At 37.4% G+C, this 16,895-nt stretch overlaps 1 protein-coding gene across 2 annotated transcripts in view; it reads right to left on the bottom strand.

The window, feature by feature from the left end:
* Nucleotides 1-16,895, bottom strand: part of ALDH1A2 (aldehyde dehydrogenase 1 family member A2) — a 91,749-nt gene that overhangs the window by 24,396 nt on the left and 50,458 nt on the right. For both annotated transcript variants that reach the window (XM_070270965.1, XM_070270969.1), the window contains 3 exons: nt 13,673-13,734; nt 11,542-11,670; nt 11,302-11,415 (listed from right to left, as the gene is read on the bottom strand). In XM_070270965.1, coding sequence (XP_070127066.1) covers nt 11,302-11,415; nt 11,542-11,670; nt 13,673-13,734 — 305 coding nt within the window. The remainder of the gene's footprint in view (nt 1-11,301; nt 11,416-11,541; nt 11,671-13,672; nt 13,735-16,895) is intronic.

Here is a 16,895-nt window from a genome sequence, read left to right as displayed (position 1 = left end):
GGGTGTGCACGCAGCTTAGTAAGGCTAGAGAGCAGGGGACGGTCCTGGGGCCAGGTCATGAGTCAGCTTGTCTGTTACCTTAAGGAGCTGGGACATCCAGGCAGAGATGTCCACTCCGCAGTTAGAAATGGAAGTCTGGAGCTCCAAAGAGAGGTTAATAATTATAAGTGAGCTATTTCAGGGAAATATTCTAAATGAAATATTGTGTTGACTCATTCAATTACTTTCATATCGATAAATAAAAAATTAAATAGATCAATTAGGTTACTACAGGTGAAAAAGATTTTATACTGATGGTCTTATAGGGGACGAAGGGAGTTGGAGTGGGGATGGTGGTTAATTTCCGTGTTCAGAAACCGACAGTTATGACTGAAATGAACCTCGGATCTTCCTTTAGGAATAGTGCTTCAATGCAGATAAGAGCTAAATCAACAAAAACTACTTATGAATAAAATCTGACCATCGGAATTCTATGAATTCATCAGTTAGATTCTCTGGTCTCCCTAGAATAACCCATGCAGATGGGGTATAATCGCCCTGGGGGCATAATGGTGCAGTGCGATGGCATTGGAGCTGTGCTAGACCTATGAAACCCTCTGGTGAAGAGTCCTGGAACACAGAAGAAATAGAGAGGAGAGAGAGGAATACATTCATGAAGAACTCAGGTGATTTCACCACGAATTAGTTCTACATTCTGTAAGCTGGGTGGACCCAGGGTTCCTTCATTTGGAAAATAAGGAGTGACTTAAGGGCAAATTTACCAGTGCCTGGCACACAGTGAGGAATTAAAATGCTTATTGGAGGAAAGAGGAATCTCAGTTCTAAGATGATCAAAGTCATCAACTCAGAGCTGTAGTTTTTTTCTTAAATGGGCCTGGGAACATGTTCTGGAATACAACCCAACTAGTTAAATTCTGGGTAAACTAGTGGTTCTTGAATGTTAATAAACATAAGAATCATTACAAAAGCTTATCAAAATGAGAATTCCTGGACCCCATTTCCAAATGTTCTACTTTAGAAGATCCTGGGTGGTGCCCAGGAATCTGCATCTAAATAGCCCCTCTCTCCACCCACCAGCTCCATGCCCCCATCACTGCCAGTGAGGGAGTCTTTGAAGAACTACTGAAAAACAATGGCAACTAGATTACATTTTGCTGCAAAGAAATTCCTCCTACACCAGAATTCAGTTCTAGCAAACTGAGGTTAAAGGAGTGGCCCTGCTCTAGGCCATAGCCGAGTCCTAAGTGAGCTCCTTAATAGGTACCAAATGTTCTCTTCCAGCACTACTTTCTAAATCAAGGACACTATTTCACTTAAAAAGAAAAAGGATTCAGAATCAGTTTATCCAAGCAAGCACCCAGGCGATCTTCCAAAAAAAAGTGAAATAGAACAGCAAAAAACAGAAAAAATAAACATTTATTAGAAGACAAAAATATCTGTAAAATATTTATAAAAGCCATAAAACAAACAAAAGAAAAGTAAAACTGCCAGAGGAGAGCAGGAATTAGTTTTCCACAGACACATTATTTGCAAATGGAAGTTTCAGGTTCAACTAATATTTACTGAGTTCTTACAATGTGCCAAACAATAGGACCGGGCCTTTCAAATACATGATCTTAATTAATCTACAAATAAACCTATAAGCAGGTATTCACAGGGCCTCTTAACAGATGAAGAAATGAGAGATCAGAAAGACGAAATAAATTGCCAAAGGTCACACAGGAGGAGAGCTGCGATTGGTTGAATTTTGCTCCCTTCTACCATACCACACTTTCCCAAGCATAAATTATTCCATGAATTTCAAGTAAAAAGAAACAGAAAACAATGATAGCTGATATCTACTGACACTTCACTAAGAACCAGGCCCTGTGCTAACACTTTAGATATACTAGCTTATTCCATCCTCACAGTCCATCCTTTAGGTACAATCATCCCTTATCCACAGACAGGAAATCTGAGGGCTGGAGAGGTTAAATAATAACACGTACCATGAACGAATCCACACCACCATTATAGAGGTTTAAATTATGCCTAGTTTTCTGAGATGGGTCTGAAGTATCTCACTCAATTTTGATTGCTTTTAGTATGATTTGGAGACTGTGTTTGGAATTTCTTATTGAAAAAGTGAAGATTTCCTCTAGTTTTTTCAGAGAGGCAACGTATGTGTTGTGACACAGCGTTCTTTCAAGCTTTCATTTTAGCAAAGTGATGAGGATACTTTATTTTCCTTTAAGAGACTCTAAATAAAGGATTGAAAGAAATTAACTCAAGCTGAACTGCATTAAAGCTCTAAATTTCCTAAACTAATGTAAAATTCGTTGATCATGAGATTGATCGGACTGATTATTAACTGTTCAGCTCAGTTACTGCCTTTGCTTACGAGCAGCCACTGGATAGTTTTGTAGATGCAAATTACTCGGCCTGAATGTAGGTGAGAGTAATACAACCTGAGGATTAGGAATATGATTTATGTGAAATAGGTATAGGGGAAAACCTAACATTTGACCTAACTTTTACACACTTTTGCATCCCTTAAATATTAAGTACTTTCATTAGAACACTGGAATTATGTGTTTGGCACTCGTTGAACATCTCACTCTACCAAGAGCTCAGGGCACAAGGAAATCAGACACTCACTAACTCCTCAACTTGTACCATCTGTCATGATTTAGGTCCTTAGGGCTGGTTTTTGGTGGTGGTGCTGTTTTCCATCTCTATAACACTTTTCACTTCCAGAAGAGACTCTAAAGGACAGACACACACTGAACTAGTTTAAAATCTACAGCTCCGGATGCCTGTTAAAAGTAGAGCTGCCTGAAATGACAAAAAATGAAAAGGCACTGGCTATTGAGAGGCAACAGCGAAACCTAATCTCCCATTTTACAGTCCAGCAAAATAAGTATTAAGTTTTTTGAAAGTGCTGGGCCTTAAGATCAGGCACGGGAAATGATTCTGAGAATTAAATGATACCAGTATTTGTTGACCATCTGCCAATATCAAGCAACACGTTTCTCACAAGGGTCCCCACATCTGGGGTTCCTTTCCTCCAAGTCCTTTTTGTACTCTGGTTCCCATACCACTACAATTTCATTTTCTCCAAAGAGAAAAGAAAGATAGGCCTCCATTCTTCCCAGTTGTGAATATTAACAACTGTGGAATTAAAATGTAGAATTATCTTTTTCTTAAATATTATCTTTGAATGAAGTAGTTTTTGATTTAAATTTAAATATCCTGAACCAACGATATTTCTCCTTAGTGCACAGATACATGTGAAAACTATGTTGAACAAGAGAATTTTAGTTCCAGCCTTGATCTTAGAAAGCATCTTCAACATCAGGACATTTTTAAGTATAATGGTGCAGAATTATTCTTCTCTTCCTCCATACTCCCATACACACCACACTGTGAACACTCTCAACACGTGTTCACAGATTATCACCTGGGTTAGATGGAATCACATAAGTTCTCTATGGTCTAGCATAGTACTTGACATTTAATAAGTGCTCGACAAATATTTGTGGAATTGAGTTAAGACATCTTGGGTTTAAAACTTTAAGTTCTATTTCAGAGGGTGTCAGAGGGAAGCTCTATATTGTACCAAATGAGATGTAAAGAGGCTAAAGAGGAATTTTAAAGTAATTTTAGAAGAAAAGGGAAAAAACTGACTTAGAACAGTGTCTATAGCCCTTTAGAATTAGACACTTTCAACCATGCTTTGAACAAAACATGCTCTACGTAGAAATTAACCTTCCTAAGTATCCCCTTTGATATGTCCTTCTGGATTTTTAATGTCTCCCCCCTCCAATGGGATGGTGTACAGTCCCTCAGCCAGGGAGGCAGCGTAAGACTGTGGTTTGGAGTATAGGCTCTGGGTATGACTCTCAGACCTACAACTTACTAGCATGTGACCACGGGCAGGTAATCTAACCTCTCCCAGTCACCCTTTGCTCACCTGGGTATCTCCTAGAATTGTTGTGAAGACGTAGTGAGATGATATATGCAAAGCATTTAGCAGGTACCTGGCACACAGTAAGTGCTATATCTATGTTGGCTATTAATATCTACAATTCAAAACCTTAAATACTTTTAAAAAATCATCCATTTTAACAGCTTTATTGAGATATAGTTCATACACCATAAAATCCTCCTTCGAAGTGTACATTTCAATGGTTTTTAGCATATTCAGAGAGTTGTGTAACCATCACAATGATTACTACTATCTAATTCCAGAACATTTCATCATCCCCCAAAAACCCTCCATATCCATTAGCAGTCATTCCCCATTCTCCCCTTCTTCCAGCCTCTGGCAACCACTAATCTATTTTCTATCTATAGATTTGCCTATTCTGGACATTTCCTATAAATAGGATCATATAATATGTGGCCTTTTTTGACTGATTTCTTTCATCTAGCATAATGTCTTTAAGGTTCGACCATGTTGTAGCATGTATCAATACTTCATTCCTTTTCATGGCTGAATATTGCCTTGTATGGATATGGAGATACCACATTCTGTTTAACAACTCCTCATTTGATGGACATTTCGGTTATTTGCACTTTTTGGCAATTAGGAATCACATTTCTGACAAGTTTCTGTGTGGTCTTAGATTTTTGTGAAATAATTTTTATGTCTCTATGGAGATGATTGTGTGGTTTTGTCCTTTATTCTATCAATATAGATTATTACATTGATTGATTCTTGGATATTAAACCAACCTTGCATTCCTGGGATAAATCCCAATTGATCATAGTGTATGATCCTTTTTATATGTCACTGGATTCTGTTTGCTAGTATTTTGTTGAGGATTTTTGTGACTACATTCATAAAGGATACTGGTGTACAGTTTTCATGTAATGTCTTTTCTAGAAGGTCTTCTAAACTTTGGCCTCAATTTTTTAACTGAGAATTCTTTTCAATGGCTTGATTTGCAGAATGTTACTTTCTAGTTCATCTGCCTCCTAACGTTTCTCCCCGATCCCCACTCTACTCCACTAAGACTTTCTGTACTCTCCAGCCTCCAGCTGTTGACCAATACGGCTTCTTCTTCCCAATTCACTCTATTTAACCATATCCTACAAGAGTTATATCAGATTTCCCTTTCTCTTGATGACCTGACAGACCATTGAACTCCCAGAGATCTTTCCCTTCTTGGGATGCTGATGTCGCATCACTAACTAACATTTGGTTACTGCTTACACTTTACAAAACTCATACTGCATTTAATTCTCACAACCTTGAGAAATATGTGTGCTTACTATTATTAAAACAATTTTGTACAGAATTAAGTGACTAGTCCATAATTGTATAGCTACAAAATAAAAGATATTAAACTCTAATCCTTTGGTGGCATTTTAAAGAAGGAAAGTGTTCCATTAATATATCACCTTTTAGGTCTGAGATTAAGTTTTCATTTCTCAAATTCAATCTTTCCTTCTTCATGTAGCTAAAAAATACTTATAATGCATGTTGACTACACATCAGATACTTCTTGCAGTAGTGAGGAGAATGCCTAGGGGACAGACTCCAAAGAGAATGCCACTCCTCCCCGCAAAATCTGCTTATGTGACCAGAAACTGTCATCTTCTGAAGCCAAAGCTAAAAAAATCAACACTAAACTGATAAGCAAATCAATTCACCCAAAGAGATTAAAAATAAGCTATTTATGGGACTAAAGTACTTTTTAAATATTCTATACCAAACAAACCAAGGACTTTCCTGAAGCCAAATGTCTTTAGGGTTGTATTCTTAAGACTTTAGTTATATCAAGCGAAGTAATAAATTTGTAACCTCACTGACTACAATACATACAATTGGAGGCAATGATAAACTATGAGGCTAAGTGATCTGCCTGAAACCTAAAGGAAGAAATCAAAGAACAACATCAAAATTAATCAAAAGATGCCACAGAGGCTTCTGCTTCTGGTCATAATGGAGTAACTGGCACTATACTTGCCTTCCCACTATAAACAACTAGAAAAGTACATGAAACTGCTTTCTTCAAGCTGAACGTGGGGCAGTAAGAGATTGTGATTCTAGAGATAAGAGAAAGAAATAAAGGAAGATCTTTCTGCCAAGACTTCCTAGACTTCAGCATGAGATGGGGAGACCAACGTAGAACATGGTTTCGCTGAATTGATGGAATAGATTAGAGTTCATAGAGGCTGAAGCGACTAAAATGTGAGGGGCTTAGTATCGGGCCAGGGGAGGAGGTCCAGAAACCTGCACGGGGTCCTCTTGAGTCTTTGGCTGAATGCTAAGCTGGGAATATGTAGGCTGAGACTCCACGAGAATGGATAAAGAACAAAGACCAGGTAATCCGTATGCTGAATAATTCCCAGAGCTCATACGGGGCTGCGGGATATTGGAATTCTGACCAGCCAGAGTGGAAAGAGTGTTCAACATGAACACTGACAGCATTCAATAGAAACTCCAGAACGATCTGAATTTAGTAATCTTAGTACATTTTAGAATCTTAGCAAAAGATAAACTAGTCCTAACAAAGCTTAAAACTCAGTGCCAAAAGAGTCAAGTTGTACTGCAGTCGACTTAACTGCCTGTCAGGAAAAAAAAGCCCAGCACTCTTTAAAGAAAGACAACAAAATCCACGTGTTCAATAACGTAATGGCCACAATATTCAGCATGCTTTCAAAAATGAACAGAAATAAAAAAAGCAAAAAGATAGACGTATTTGAAGAAAGCAATGGTCAAGGTTTTCCAAATTTGATGAAAACTATAAACTCATAAATCCAACTATAAATTCATAGATCCAAGAATTTTCACTAAACCTCAATTAGTAAGAAAACTACACAGAAGCACATCATAATTAAATTGTTAAAAAGCAGTAAAAAGAAACTATCTTAAAAGCAGCCGAAGAAAAATCATTATGCACAGCAAAACAAAGATAAGAGTGACTACTAACGTCTCATCAGAAACAGTGCAAGTCAGAAGAAAGCAGAATGACATCTTTAATGTGTTGAAGGTAAAATAAAACAAAAGAAAAACTCTGAAATCAGAATTCTATATTCAGAAAAAAGTTATAAAAAATGAAAACAAAATACATTTTCAGACAAACAAAAAGCTGAAAGAATTTGTCACTAACAGACCTGAACTACATAAAATTTTAAATAAAGATCTTTACACAGAAGGAAATGATATCAGAAAGAAACTTGGGCCCAGACCAGAAAAAGAAGAGGGCCGGAAATGGCAAGTATGTAAGTAAATGTAAAATAATTTTGTTCTCTCATTTTGAAAATTTTTCAAAAAGTTGAGTTTTTAAAAGAGTAGCAATGTACTATGGGTATATAACACATGTAAAAGTAAATTATAGGACAACAACAGCATAAAGGACAGGATGAAAAAAGGAAGAATTCTGTTGTACAGTTATGACATTTGTATGAAGTAACATAATAGCATTTAATGGCAGACTGTGATTAAGATGTATATTCTAATTACTAAAGCATCCACTTAAAAAAGAGGTATAGCTAATAATCCAAAATAAAAGATAAAACGGAGTACTCAATTCATGCAAAAGGAGGAAGAAAAGAGGAAAAAAGGAACAAAAACCCAAATGGGACAAGAAGAAAACAAAAATTAAGATGGGAGATTTAAACACAACTATATCAATAATTCATTAAATATTGAACGACAACCAACACAGGGGAGTACATAATGTATTATTCCATTTACATGAAGTTCTAGAATAGGCAAAATTAATAAAAAGTCAATGGCTGCCTGGGGCCAAGTGTGTTAGCCACAAAGAGGCATGAGTAATCTTTCTACAGTGTGGAAATAGTCTATCTTGATTTGGGTGATGGTTATATGAGTGTGTACATTTGGTACTTAAATGGGTGCATTTTATTGTACGTAAATTATACTTCAATAGTCTTTTAAAAAGTTTAAAAAAATTTTTAAATGGCCAAAGAGAGATTTGAACCCAAGCAACCTAGAAACAAGTGCTTATGTTCTTGCTGACTCACTATACCACTTCTTGTCTGGCCTGGAAGAGCAGGTCATCCATTGAATATAACTTTCCCATACATGATATTGTGACTTTAAAGAAATGAGGTGCTCAGGTTTTAGACTGAAATATCCTTGGAAGAAAAAGTTAAATGCCTAAAAACTAATTTATCAAGAAATGCCTAAGACCTGTATGATGACTTCAGTGATGAACATTACAGGACAAATAAACAAAGAGATTTATACCATGTTACTAGATGAGGAGTCAGTCTTTTGGAGAAAGCCCCTACCCTCAATTTAATACGGACAATCAAAATTCCAGTGAGCGTTTTTGGGAGGAAGGTAAGGCACTTAGAAAACTGATTTGAAACTTTACCTGAAAGAACGGTCAAGAAGTGTCAAAAGGTTTTGAAAAACCAAATAAGAGGGTATCCTGCCTACCATATTGCAACACATCTTTTAAACCTAGTAATTAAAGCAACCTGGTACCAGGGAAAGACCAGACAAATAAAATTGTGAGTCCTAAAGCAGAAACATGTACATATGAAAATTTATCCTATAATCTTAATGTTGTGTTCAAGTGAGCTGCAAAGAGATAGACTGTTTAATAAATGGTGTTGAAGTAATTTATAAAAAAGTAAACTTAGGTCTCACCTTTCATTACACGTGAAAATAAACTCCAACCAGATTAAAGATTTAGACAAAAACAAAATTATAAAGGTACTGATAGAAAATGTTAAGGATCATTTGCATAATCTTGAAGGGGTTTCTCTAAAGATGACAGGAAACCCAAAGCCATTAAGACAAAGACTGAAAGATATGACCACATACAAATTTAAACTTGTGCATGGTAAATAACTCTATTTAAAAAAACTTTAAAACCAAAGAACAAACTTGGAATATCTGCAAATTCTACAAGGACCAGAAGATTAACACACTTAATACATAAAGAGATCTTATAAATGAAACCATCCCTCTAACGTATTCTTAGTAATAAGCAAGTTAAAACATACATCTCTTTATCTTGCAATTCCACTTCTAAAATGTATCCAACAGAATATCTTATACATATATAATATATTTGTATATATACAAAATTCGTCTTGGATCCCCAAGGACTTTTATTGCAGTAGTCTGTATAATAAGGAAAAAAGGAAAAAAAATCTGACGTGTACCTTAGTAAGTCTAATTAAACTACAATACCTTGATGCAAGAGCATTCTACTCAGCTAGCGGAAAGAACGAAGATCTACAGGTACTGACATACTAGGTGTTATATCTCATTTTATATATCATGATCTCAATTTTATTAAAAAAAATCATACAGTAGAAGCCTCTTAACTAACTCAACCAGGACCACTGGTTGGTTAACTGAAAAAGAGGCTAAAGCAGGGAAAGATAATTTAAGTATTTCATTTTAATAAAAAATATATATACATTCATTTTCCAGTCTTTGGCAATAGAACCAAGGACTTTATTCTTTAATTATGGGTCCACTTGTCCTTTCTGATTAAAGCATACTCCTAAAATATTGTTTAAGATTTCTAGTTTCAGTTTCTTTAAAGTGGAGTGAAGACTTAAAAACATTTGCAAAACAATCCAGTACACATTCTATCTAGATTTATATTTTTCCCCAATCTTTTACAATGGTCTTGCCCACTCCTAGTTGACCACAGTTTTCCTTAGCATCTAGCCCTTAGCAAATCTTTAGACTTAGTTTAAATAGAAACAATAATTCCCTTCCAAACTCACATTTTGGCTCACAGATTTCATTAAAATCACAAAATTACTATAACAAATACAATTAGAATAAAAGGTTTTGAAACAAACATGATTAGCTCCTGACAAACATCAAAACTCAATAATCTCTAACTATAAATTAACACTCAGGTTTATTACTGAATCTATTAAGAAAATTTTTAACATAAGACAGTTTAACCAAGTATCATGAACTGTATCAGCTGATATAACCCAGTCCCTAGACCTGCGCTGTCCAATACGGTATTCACCAGCCACACATGGCTACAGAGCACTTGGAAGTGGCTAGTCTGAACTGAGACAGGTTATAAATGTAAAATATACACCAGATTTCAAAGACCTCACATTGAAAAGAGAATGCAAAATACAGTGATAATGATTTTTATCTTGATCATAAGTTGAAATGATAATATTTTGGAAATACCAGATTAAATAAAACATATTATTAAAATTAACTTCACTTGTTTTTTAAAAATTTTTTTAATGTGGCTAATAGCAAATTTTCAACTACAAATATTTCTCTCATAATATGTCTAGTAGGTAGCACTGTTCTAGAGCTGCAAACATCCTTTGCTCAATAGTGACGACACCTTAAAGTTCTACTTGAAACAATAAATCAGATCCTCTTTTTTATCATCTGTTACCTGAATCCAAGACAGTGAGGAGTAACATTTTATAAGAAATCTCTCTAAGCAGACTTGTGACTCTATATCAGGGGTCAGTAAACAACAGCCCAGGGGTCAAATTTAGCCTGTTGCCTATTTTAGTATGGCCTGTCAAGCTAAGAACAGCTTTGTATTTTTAAATGGTTGGAAAAAAATCAAAAGAAGATTAATATTTTGTGATGTGTAAAAATTATATGAAATTCATATTTCACTACCAATAAAGTTCTATAGGCCTGTAGCCATGCTCAGCTTATACATTACCTACAGCTACTTCATGCTACAAGGGCACAGTTGAGCAGCTGACACAGGGGCTGTACTGCCTGCCAAGTCTAAAGTATTTACTATCTGGCCTTTTACAGAAAAAGTTTGCTGACCCCTGCTCTCTATTATCCCCTATGGCTCACGGGCGTAATTAGCTGCCCATTGCAATGACAGGATCCAGTGAAATAAAGAGAAGGGAAAGCTGTGTTTCTATTTGAACCTCATTTTAACCACAGATTAGTTTAGATTTCCAGCTTCTTAACTTGCTTCTGCCATTATTGTTCTTGACTCAAGAAAGTATTTAGAACCCCAGCTTCTGGGACAGTCTCTTCTGGGAGAGTTTGTTTGTTTGTTTGTGTTTGCCTCTAATATGTGTTCCTTTCATTTCAAAATATATAGAGTTTTGTTTGTTTTTCTGGGACAGATTTTACACAGACGGCACTACAAAAGCGCTCAGAGATCTGTGGCATCCAATGGTCAATGCATGCCTTCACTTTGACTTTCACCAGTGTTCTAGCCGTGACATCAATGCTGCCCCCAGGGAGCTTGGATACTCACTGCTCTTTTGGGATCCAGCCTCCAGCTGATATTTTCAGTTTTCTTTTAAACCTTCTACTCATTTGCAGGGCTGCCCCCCACCCATGGTTTCTCAGGTACCTACCTCAGTGGACCCTGTGAACGCAATCTTGTCTATGCCGATGTGAGAAGCTATTGCTGCCCCCGCTGTTGGCCCGTATCCTGGCAAAATATTGATGACTCCCGGTGGAAAGCCAGCCTAACAAAACAGAATTGGAGGAAACACGGCTTGTGAAAGCTGATGAAGCACGTTAAATCAGATATGCTCCGGTAGGCCCCAACTGTAAGGGCAGCGGGAGCCGCTCCTGCGGTCGGCTTCTCTTACCTCCTTGATGAGGGCTCCCATGTAGAGCGCGCTGAGTGGTGTTTGCTCCGCTGGTTTAATAACTACTGTATTGCCACAGCACAGAGCTGGGGCGATTTTCCAGGCAAACATCAGCAGGGGGAAGTTCCACTGAAAGGGAAAAACTCAAGGTTGATAGATGGAAAAATATTCCTCCACGACTTTGTTTTCAAGCTGTGACTTCTCAGGCCAGTCCTCAACATACATCTCGTCCCACCACAAAGTATAGATGTTCAGATTTTTTAATTACTTCATTAAGAACAGAATAGGACTGATCTGAAAATCTCTCCTCTTTTCTCTTGAACAAATTCTATATTCCAACTACCCACCAAAAGAAACCTCACGGGGAAAAGGGAGTCTTTGTTTTTTCTTAGTTTTGGTTTTTCATTGTTGTTACTTGATATGTTTTCAAAATCAGACTTTGGTTTCACTAAGGTCTTGCGTCTGAAACCTTTTACTTGCATTTGTGATTTTTACACCAGAGATTTCAGGCTGGTTTGACAGCTCTTCAGTGTGGAAGAACTGGAAGAGCAAACTCCAGCTGTGAATTATATTTGAATCAACGTGAATTTCAAGGCAGCATCACTTCTTGGCATACATGTATTGTCACCAAACAGATGATCAAAAAAATAAAGTAAATCTACTGATGAGTATGCAAACATTTTAGTTTGTCTCCCTTCGACCACAAAATAAACTAATGGAGACTAAAAAGCATATGTGAGTATCTCAATTGGGGGCCTAAAAAGGCTTCCACTGATTTTAAAAGGATATTAAGCTCATATTGTCATAAGCGCAGGCATGAGCCTCAGTACTATCAGGTGTCGTTGATAATTTCATTAAGAAAGAAAACAGAAATCTTGGCCCCTGCCTTCAGCCCCTGACCACAATGTGTTTCTGCCTGAAGCATCTCAGCTGCCATCCTTGAAAGATTCTCACTGGCCCTGGCAAGCTTGCAAAAATATACAAGTGTCTTGCCTTCACCAAACACCCAATTTCTTTTCCCCTTAGTTGTTTATAAACTTGGGAGTCCACAGTGATGTTTTAATTCCATCTACAGTACATAAATCTTGGGAGTGCGGTAACTGAGCCGGAGCTGGCTGACAAGCGGCTCTTGTCCTCTCAGCAAAGGCTGTAGCTCCGAGATCTGGGAAGGGCAAGAAGAGCAGGTTCGAGGTCCTGCAATTAAGGCAACAGACCTCAACCCTGCTCTGATCCAAGTGGGATTTCCCTGGGTGGTTTAGGAGCAGAAGAACTTAAACCAAACCTCTCATTTTCCCTTTTCATTCTCTAATAAATTTCACGGTAACTTGGAACTTGTAGATCATTAAAGAAAACAGTATTACATCTCAAAAATCTTGGGCCCCCAAAGCCAAAGATTATCTTGAATTATTCTCCCATATTTTGCAAAGAGAAAACTTGTCTGTACTGTAAGAGTTTAATTTGAGCCTCCCCTGAAATCCTTGCCAGAACGATTTAGCTAGTACTGCTGGAAGCTTCGATGTTCTGTACAGAGCCAAAGCTGTGTATGAGAGAGAGAGAAAAAAGACAATGTTTAATGTTCCAATCCAAACACTACGCACTACATCTATTTCCCTTTACAAGACACACAACAGCCCGGCATGGTTTCAATTATGACCGTGACGTTAATTGTACTGCTGTGTCTTCTGTAGAGTCTTCTATCTAGATTCTTGTGAAAAGAAACAGTGGGAAAGAATGGGATTAAAAGACCATATAAAACAATATGCCTGGAAAGATGGTGAGTCACAGTTTTAAAAAATAAACAAGCAAATATAACAAAGCATTAATTTTCCATAAGCAGAATGGACATCCATAACCGAGGGCAGGTTATTAATACACTGGGCTTTGCTTTGCTTATTTTAATCATGAGAATTCCATGACTTGAGAACTCAACTCCTGGTAACGGAGCTGAAACCCTATTAACCTGTTCAAATAAGCATTTGCAGGGAGGCTGTTAAAGATATGTCAACAACATGAGCTCAGTTTTTCTCCCCCAGTAATGGAAAACACACATCACTGAGGTCTGTGTTTTATGTATCTTTAAGAGAACTGGTTCAAATGAAAATAAATACGAAGCGCGAGGAGATACACTCACCGGGATGATCTGTCCACACACTCCAATGGGTTCGTGTCTTGTAAAGGTAAAATAGTCTCCATCTGAAAGAAATGAGCATGGTCATTCCCAGGGAGCTCAGATTAGAACAAAAATGCAGAGGGAGAACTCATGTGGCAGCAAAAAACAGAAATAAAGTTGAAAAATCATCCTATTCAACTGTGCATGAAATCTGGTGGAAGGGTCACTACCTGGCATAGGGCATCTCCAGATATGGCTCCCAGACACCCGGGCAGAGTACTGACAAGAGGACCTCAAAGGTAAAAGGACACGAGAGGACACTGGAAGAAGTCCTTGCGTGAACCATGTCGGGGGGAGCTGGAAACTGGCAAATATTAAATACTAAATTTTATATTAAATATTAAAACGATGCATGTAGAACAGTTATCTGATTTAAAAACTGAGGTACTTCAAAATTTTAGATAACCTTCCGAAGTATTAAAAGAAAAACTAAGTAAAATGCTATTGGGTAAATTTAAAGCGCTAGGCAACCGGAAAAGGTGAGGAGGGGAAAAGGTCTATTCCACGACAATCCAGGCGTCCAAATGCACTTCCTGGGGCTGAGGGACAAGGCCCATCTAGGCCTATTGCAAGAAGGCAAAAGCCCACTTCAAAAACTCCATCAAGAACCCAGAGCCTCCACCGCAAACTCGCAGTGGAAATGAGGACGGCTTGACAACCTCGTGTTCCTTACAGGGGCAACAGGCAATTGGAATAAGCACCCGGGAAGGCCAGACCAAATGCATCTTTAGGAAAATGCCACGACGTTTATCTGAATTATTTTAAATGGCTAATTGAAATAACCAAGGAAAGGCACGTTTTTGGCATATGCCTTTTCATGCCTGGTACTGGGCAAAGTCTCTGTTTTTCCCTCCACCTCCAGCCTTTTGGACACTTCTCTGATGTGTTTCTCTCTCAGGGGAAGCGAAGACCCCCAGTTAGCACTGGTGAACAGCGTCACCATCAGGGGTGGGGATGGAGGGGGCGCAGGTGGAGGGTGCCGGCTGGGGGAAGAGAAATGGTGTGATTGTTTACCATTGTCCTTCAACACACCTCAATCACTAATATTTAGCACACAGAATTGTTTTAATTAAATTCAGAATTACACATTTTTAAATAATTAAAGGTCTCTCTCTTTCCCAGACCTCTTCCCAGAATTAACAGGCGTTGCTGGTAAATCTTTTCAAAAAAGTTTTTTTCACATATAAGTATATGAAGCATCCTTTTATTCCCTCTTCCTCCTTTTTCTGTGTTTGGGTTTTTTCCCACTTTTTTCTTTCATATAAACCTAACATCTTTTGAACGGCTGCGTGTTATTCCACTGGCTGAATAAATAACGGTACTACCGTAAACTGTCGTGAGGGGCATAGAGATTGCATTCAGTTTAGGCTATTATAAATATTGCTGCAACACTATCATTTTATATATCTTTGCATATCTGTGGACTTTCCTGGTTAAAGTTCATGTACATTTCAAATTTTGATAAATATCACCAAATCGCCCTTCAGAAACATTACACAATTCATAATTCCAATAACATGCTATTTTTCCCTACCCTTTAACACCAGGGTTTTGCAAACATTTTAATTTCAGTTAACCTGACGGGTGAAAAATGGCAACTTGTTTTGATTTGTGTTTAATGATACATGCACTGAGTATCTTTTCATGTTTACTGGCCATTTTCAATGTTTTTCTTCAGGTTTATATCCTTTGCCATTTTTCTATTGGGTTATTCATCTTTTCAGTCATTGGAAGAACTCTAGGTATATTGAGGAAATGAGGCCTTTGTCATGTGTATTTGCAAAGTTTTTGCCTAATCTGCTGCTTGTCTCTTTATTTTGTTTTATGCATGTTACTTTAAATGGAAGAAATTACGAAGTAGGTAGTGCTCAGCAATGTAGGAAGGAAATTATATCTCCATTACAACAAAAAAAAGAGCCAAAAAGTGGAGGCTGTCCACAGGATGACAATAAAAAGTCTGAGTAATATTTTAAAAATAAAATTAACTATGTTAGCTTTGTATGCGGACAATTCAAGAATCTTCACAGATATGACTCTCTACAATAGTGTAAGTTACTACCCTTCTTCAATTTATAAATCTCTGGGAATGTTTTTTTTTTAAACATTAACACCAATTAATGTTTCATGGGTTTTTTTTCAGAAGATATGAATGTAATGTCAGGCTCTTCTTTATGGAAAGGTTTTTCATGAAGAGTAATGACACTGATAACAGGTGAGAGAATTTCTTTGCAAGGAATTCCTCCCCAACTACACTGTGTAATTTGGCTATGGTGACAGATTCACGTGGATAATCCCAGACCACAGAATCAGAGTGTAATGTCTACATGGAATGCAAAAGGGCTGAGAAAAAAATGGGAATACGAGCTGAAGAAGAACACAGGTGTTTATTTTAGCAGCATGTGTGGGAAACTAGAATGGTTCTGAGAAAACATACAGGGCACTTGCACAAGCACAGCATAATAATTCATAAAGCATTTCCCTTCTCTACATTCCAAATTTTGAAGAATTTAGTTGTATTACCTACATAGTTTTGAAAGTTACTTAAGAAATGAGAGAAGGAAAAAATATCGGCAAAATCTTAAAAAGGTGACCTCTTGAAGAACTGAACTTGACTCCATAATTGTGTCCCAAGAGAAACTGAGTTATGAGGAACGAAAACTTTCTTAGATAAACGGTTCACAGATCTGACAATTAGGTAAAGGCTGACATAAAGGAAGGGACTGAAGGATCTTCTATCTCTACAGTTCCTTTAAGTAGTATATAAAGAAATGAAGCGTATTTGGTGCTTGAACTCTTCCCCAAAGAGTGAAAGAGATAAAGAAAGGGCCCTAGACCTTGAGCTCTGTCTGCATTCTCGTCTGGTTAGTGGAAGATGATTCTGGACACTCCTAGTCTGACTTGAGGTGCCCGGCAAACACAATGCTGTACCTTCTACGTGTCCCCTTGGTTAGGCCTAAAGGCACCTCTGTGGTCCTTCACACCTACTAGGACTCTGCTCCGAGTCCCACCACACTTCTACACTAAGGTTACCCAAAAGCCAGTCACTCAAGAGCCACCGTCATAATTTTTTCCATATCCAAGTATCACTCTCTTACTTAATAATTTGTTAAATCAACTGATCTTTTAAAAATATGTAAATGCTGCTTGTTAGCCTCACCTTAAGGAAAATCTATGAAATAACAGG

The sequence above is a fragment of the Equus caballus genome, chromosome 1 (genome assembly GCF_041296265.1).
Source record: "Equus caballus isolate H_3958 breed thoroughbred chromosome 1, TB-T2T, whole genome shotgun sequence".
Classification (NCBI taxonomy): Eukaryota; Metazoa; Chordata; class Mammalia; order Perissodactyla; family Equidae; genus Equus; species Equus caballus.
Note: the sequence above shows the minus strand (reverse complement) of the source record. Positions and strands in the feature narration are given on the sequence as shown.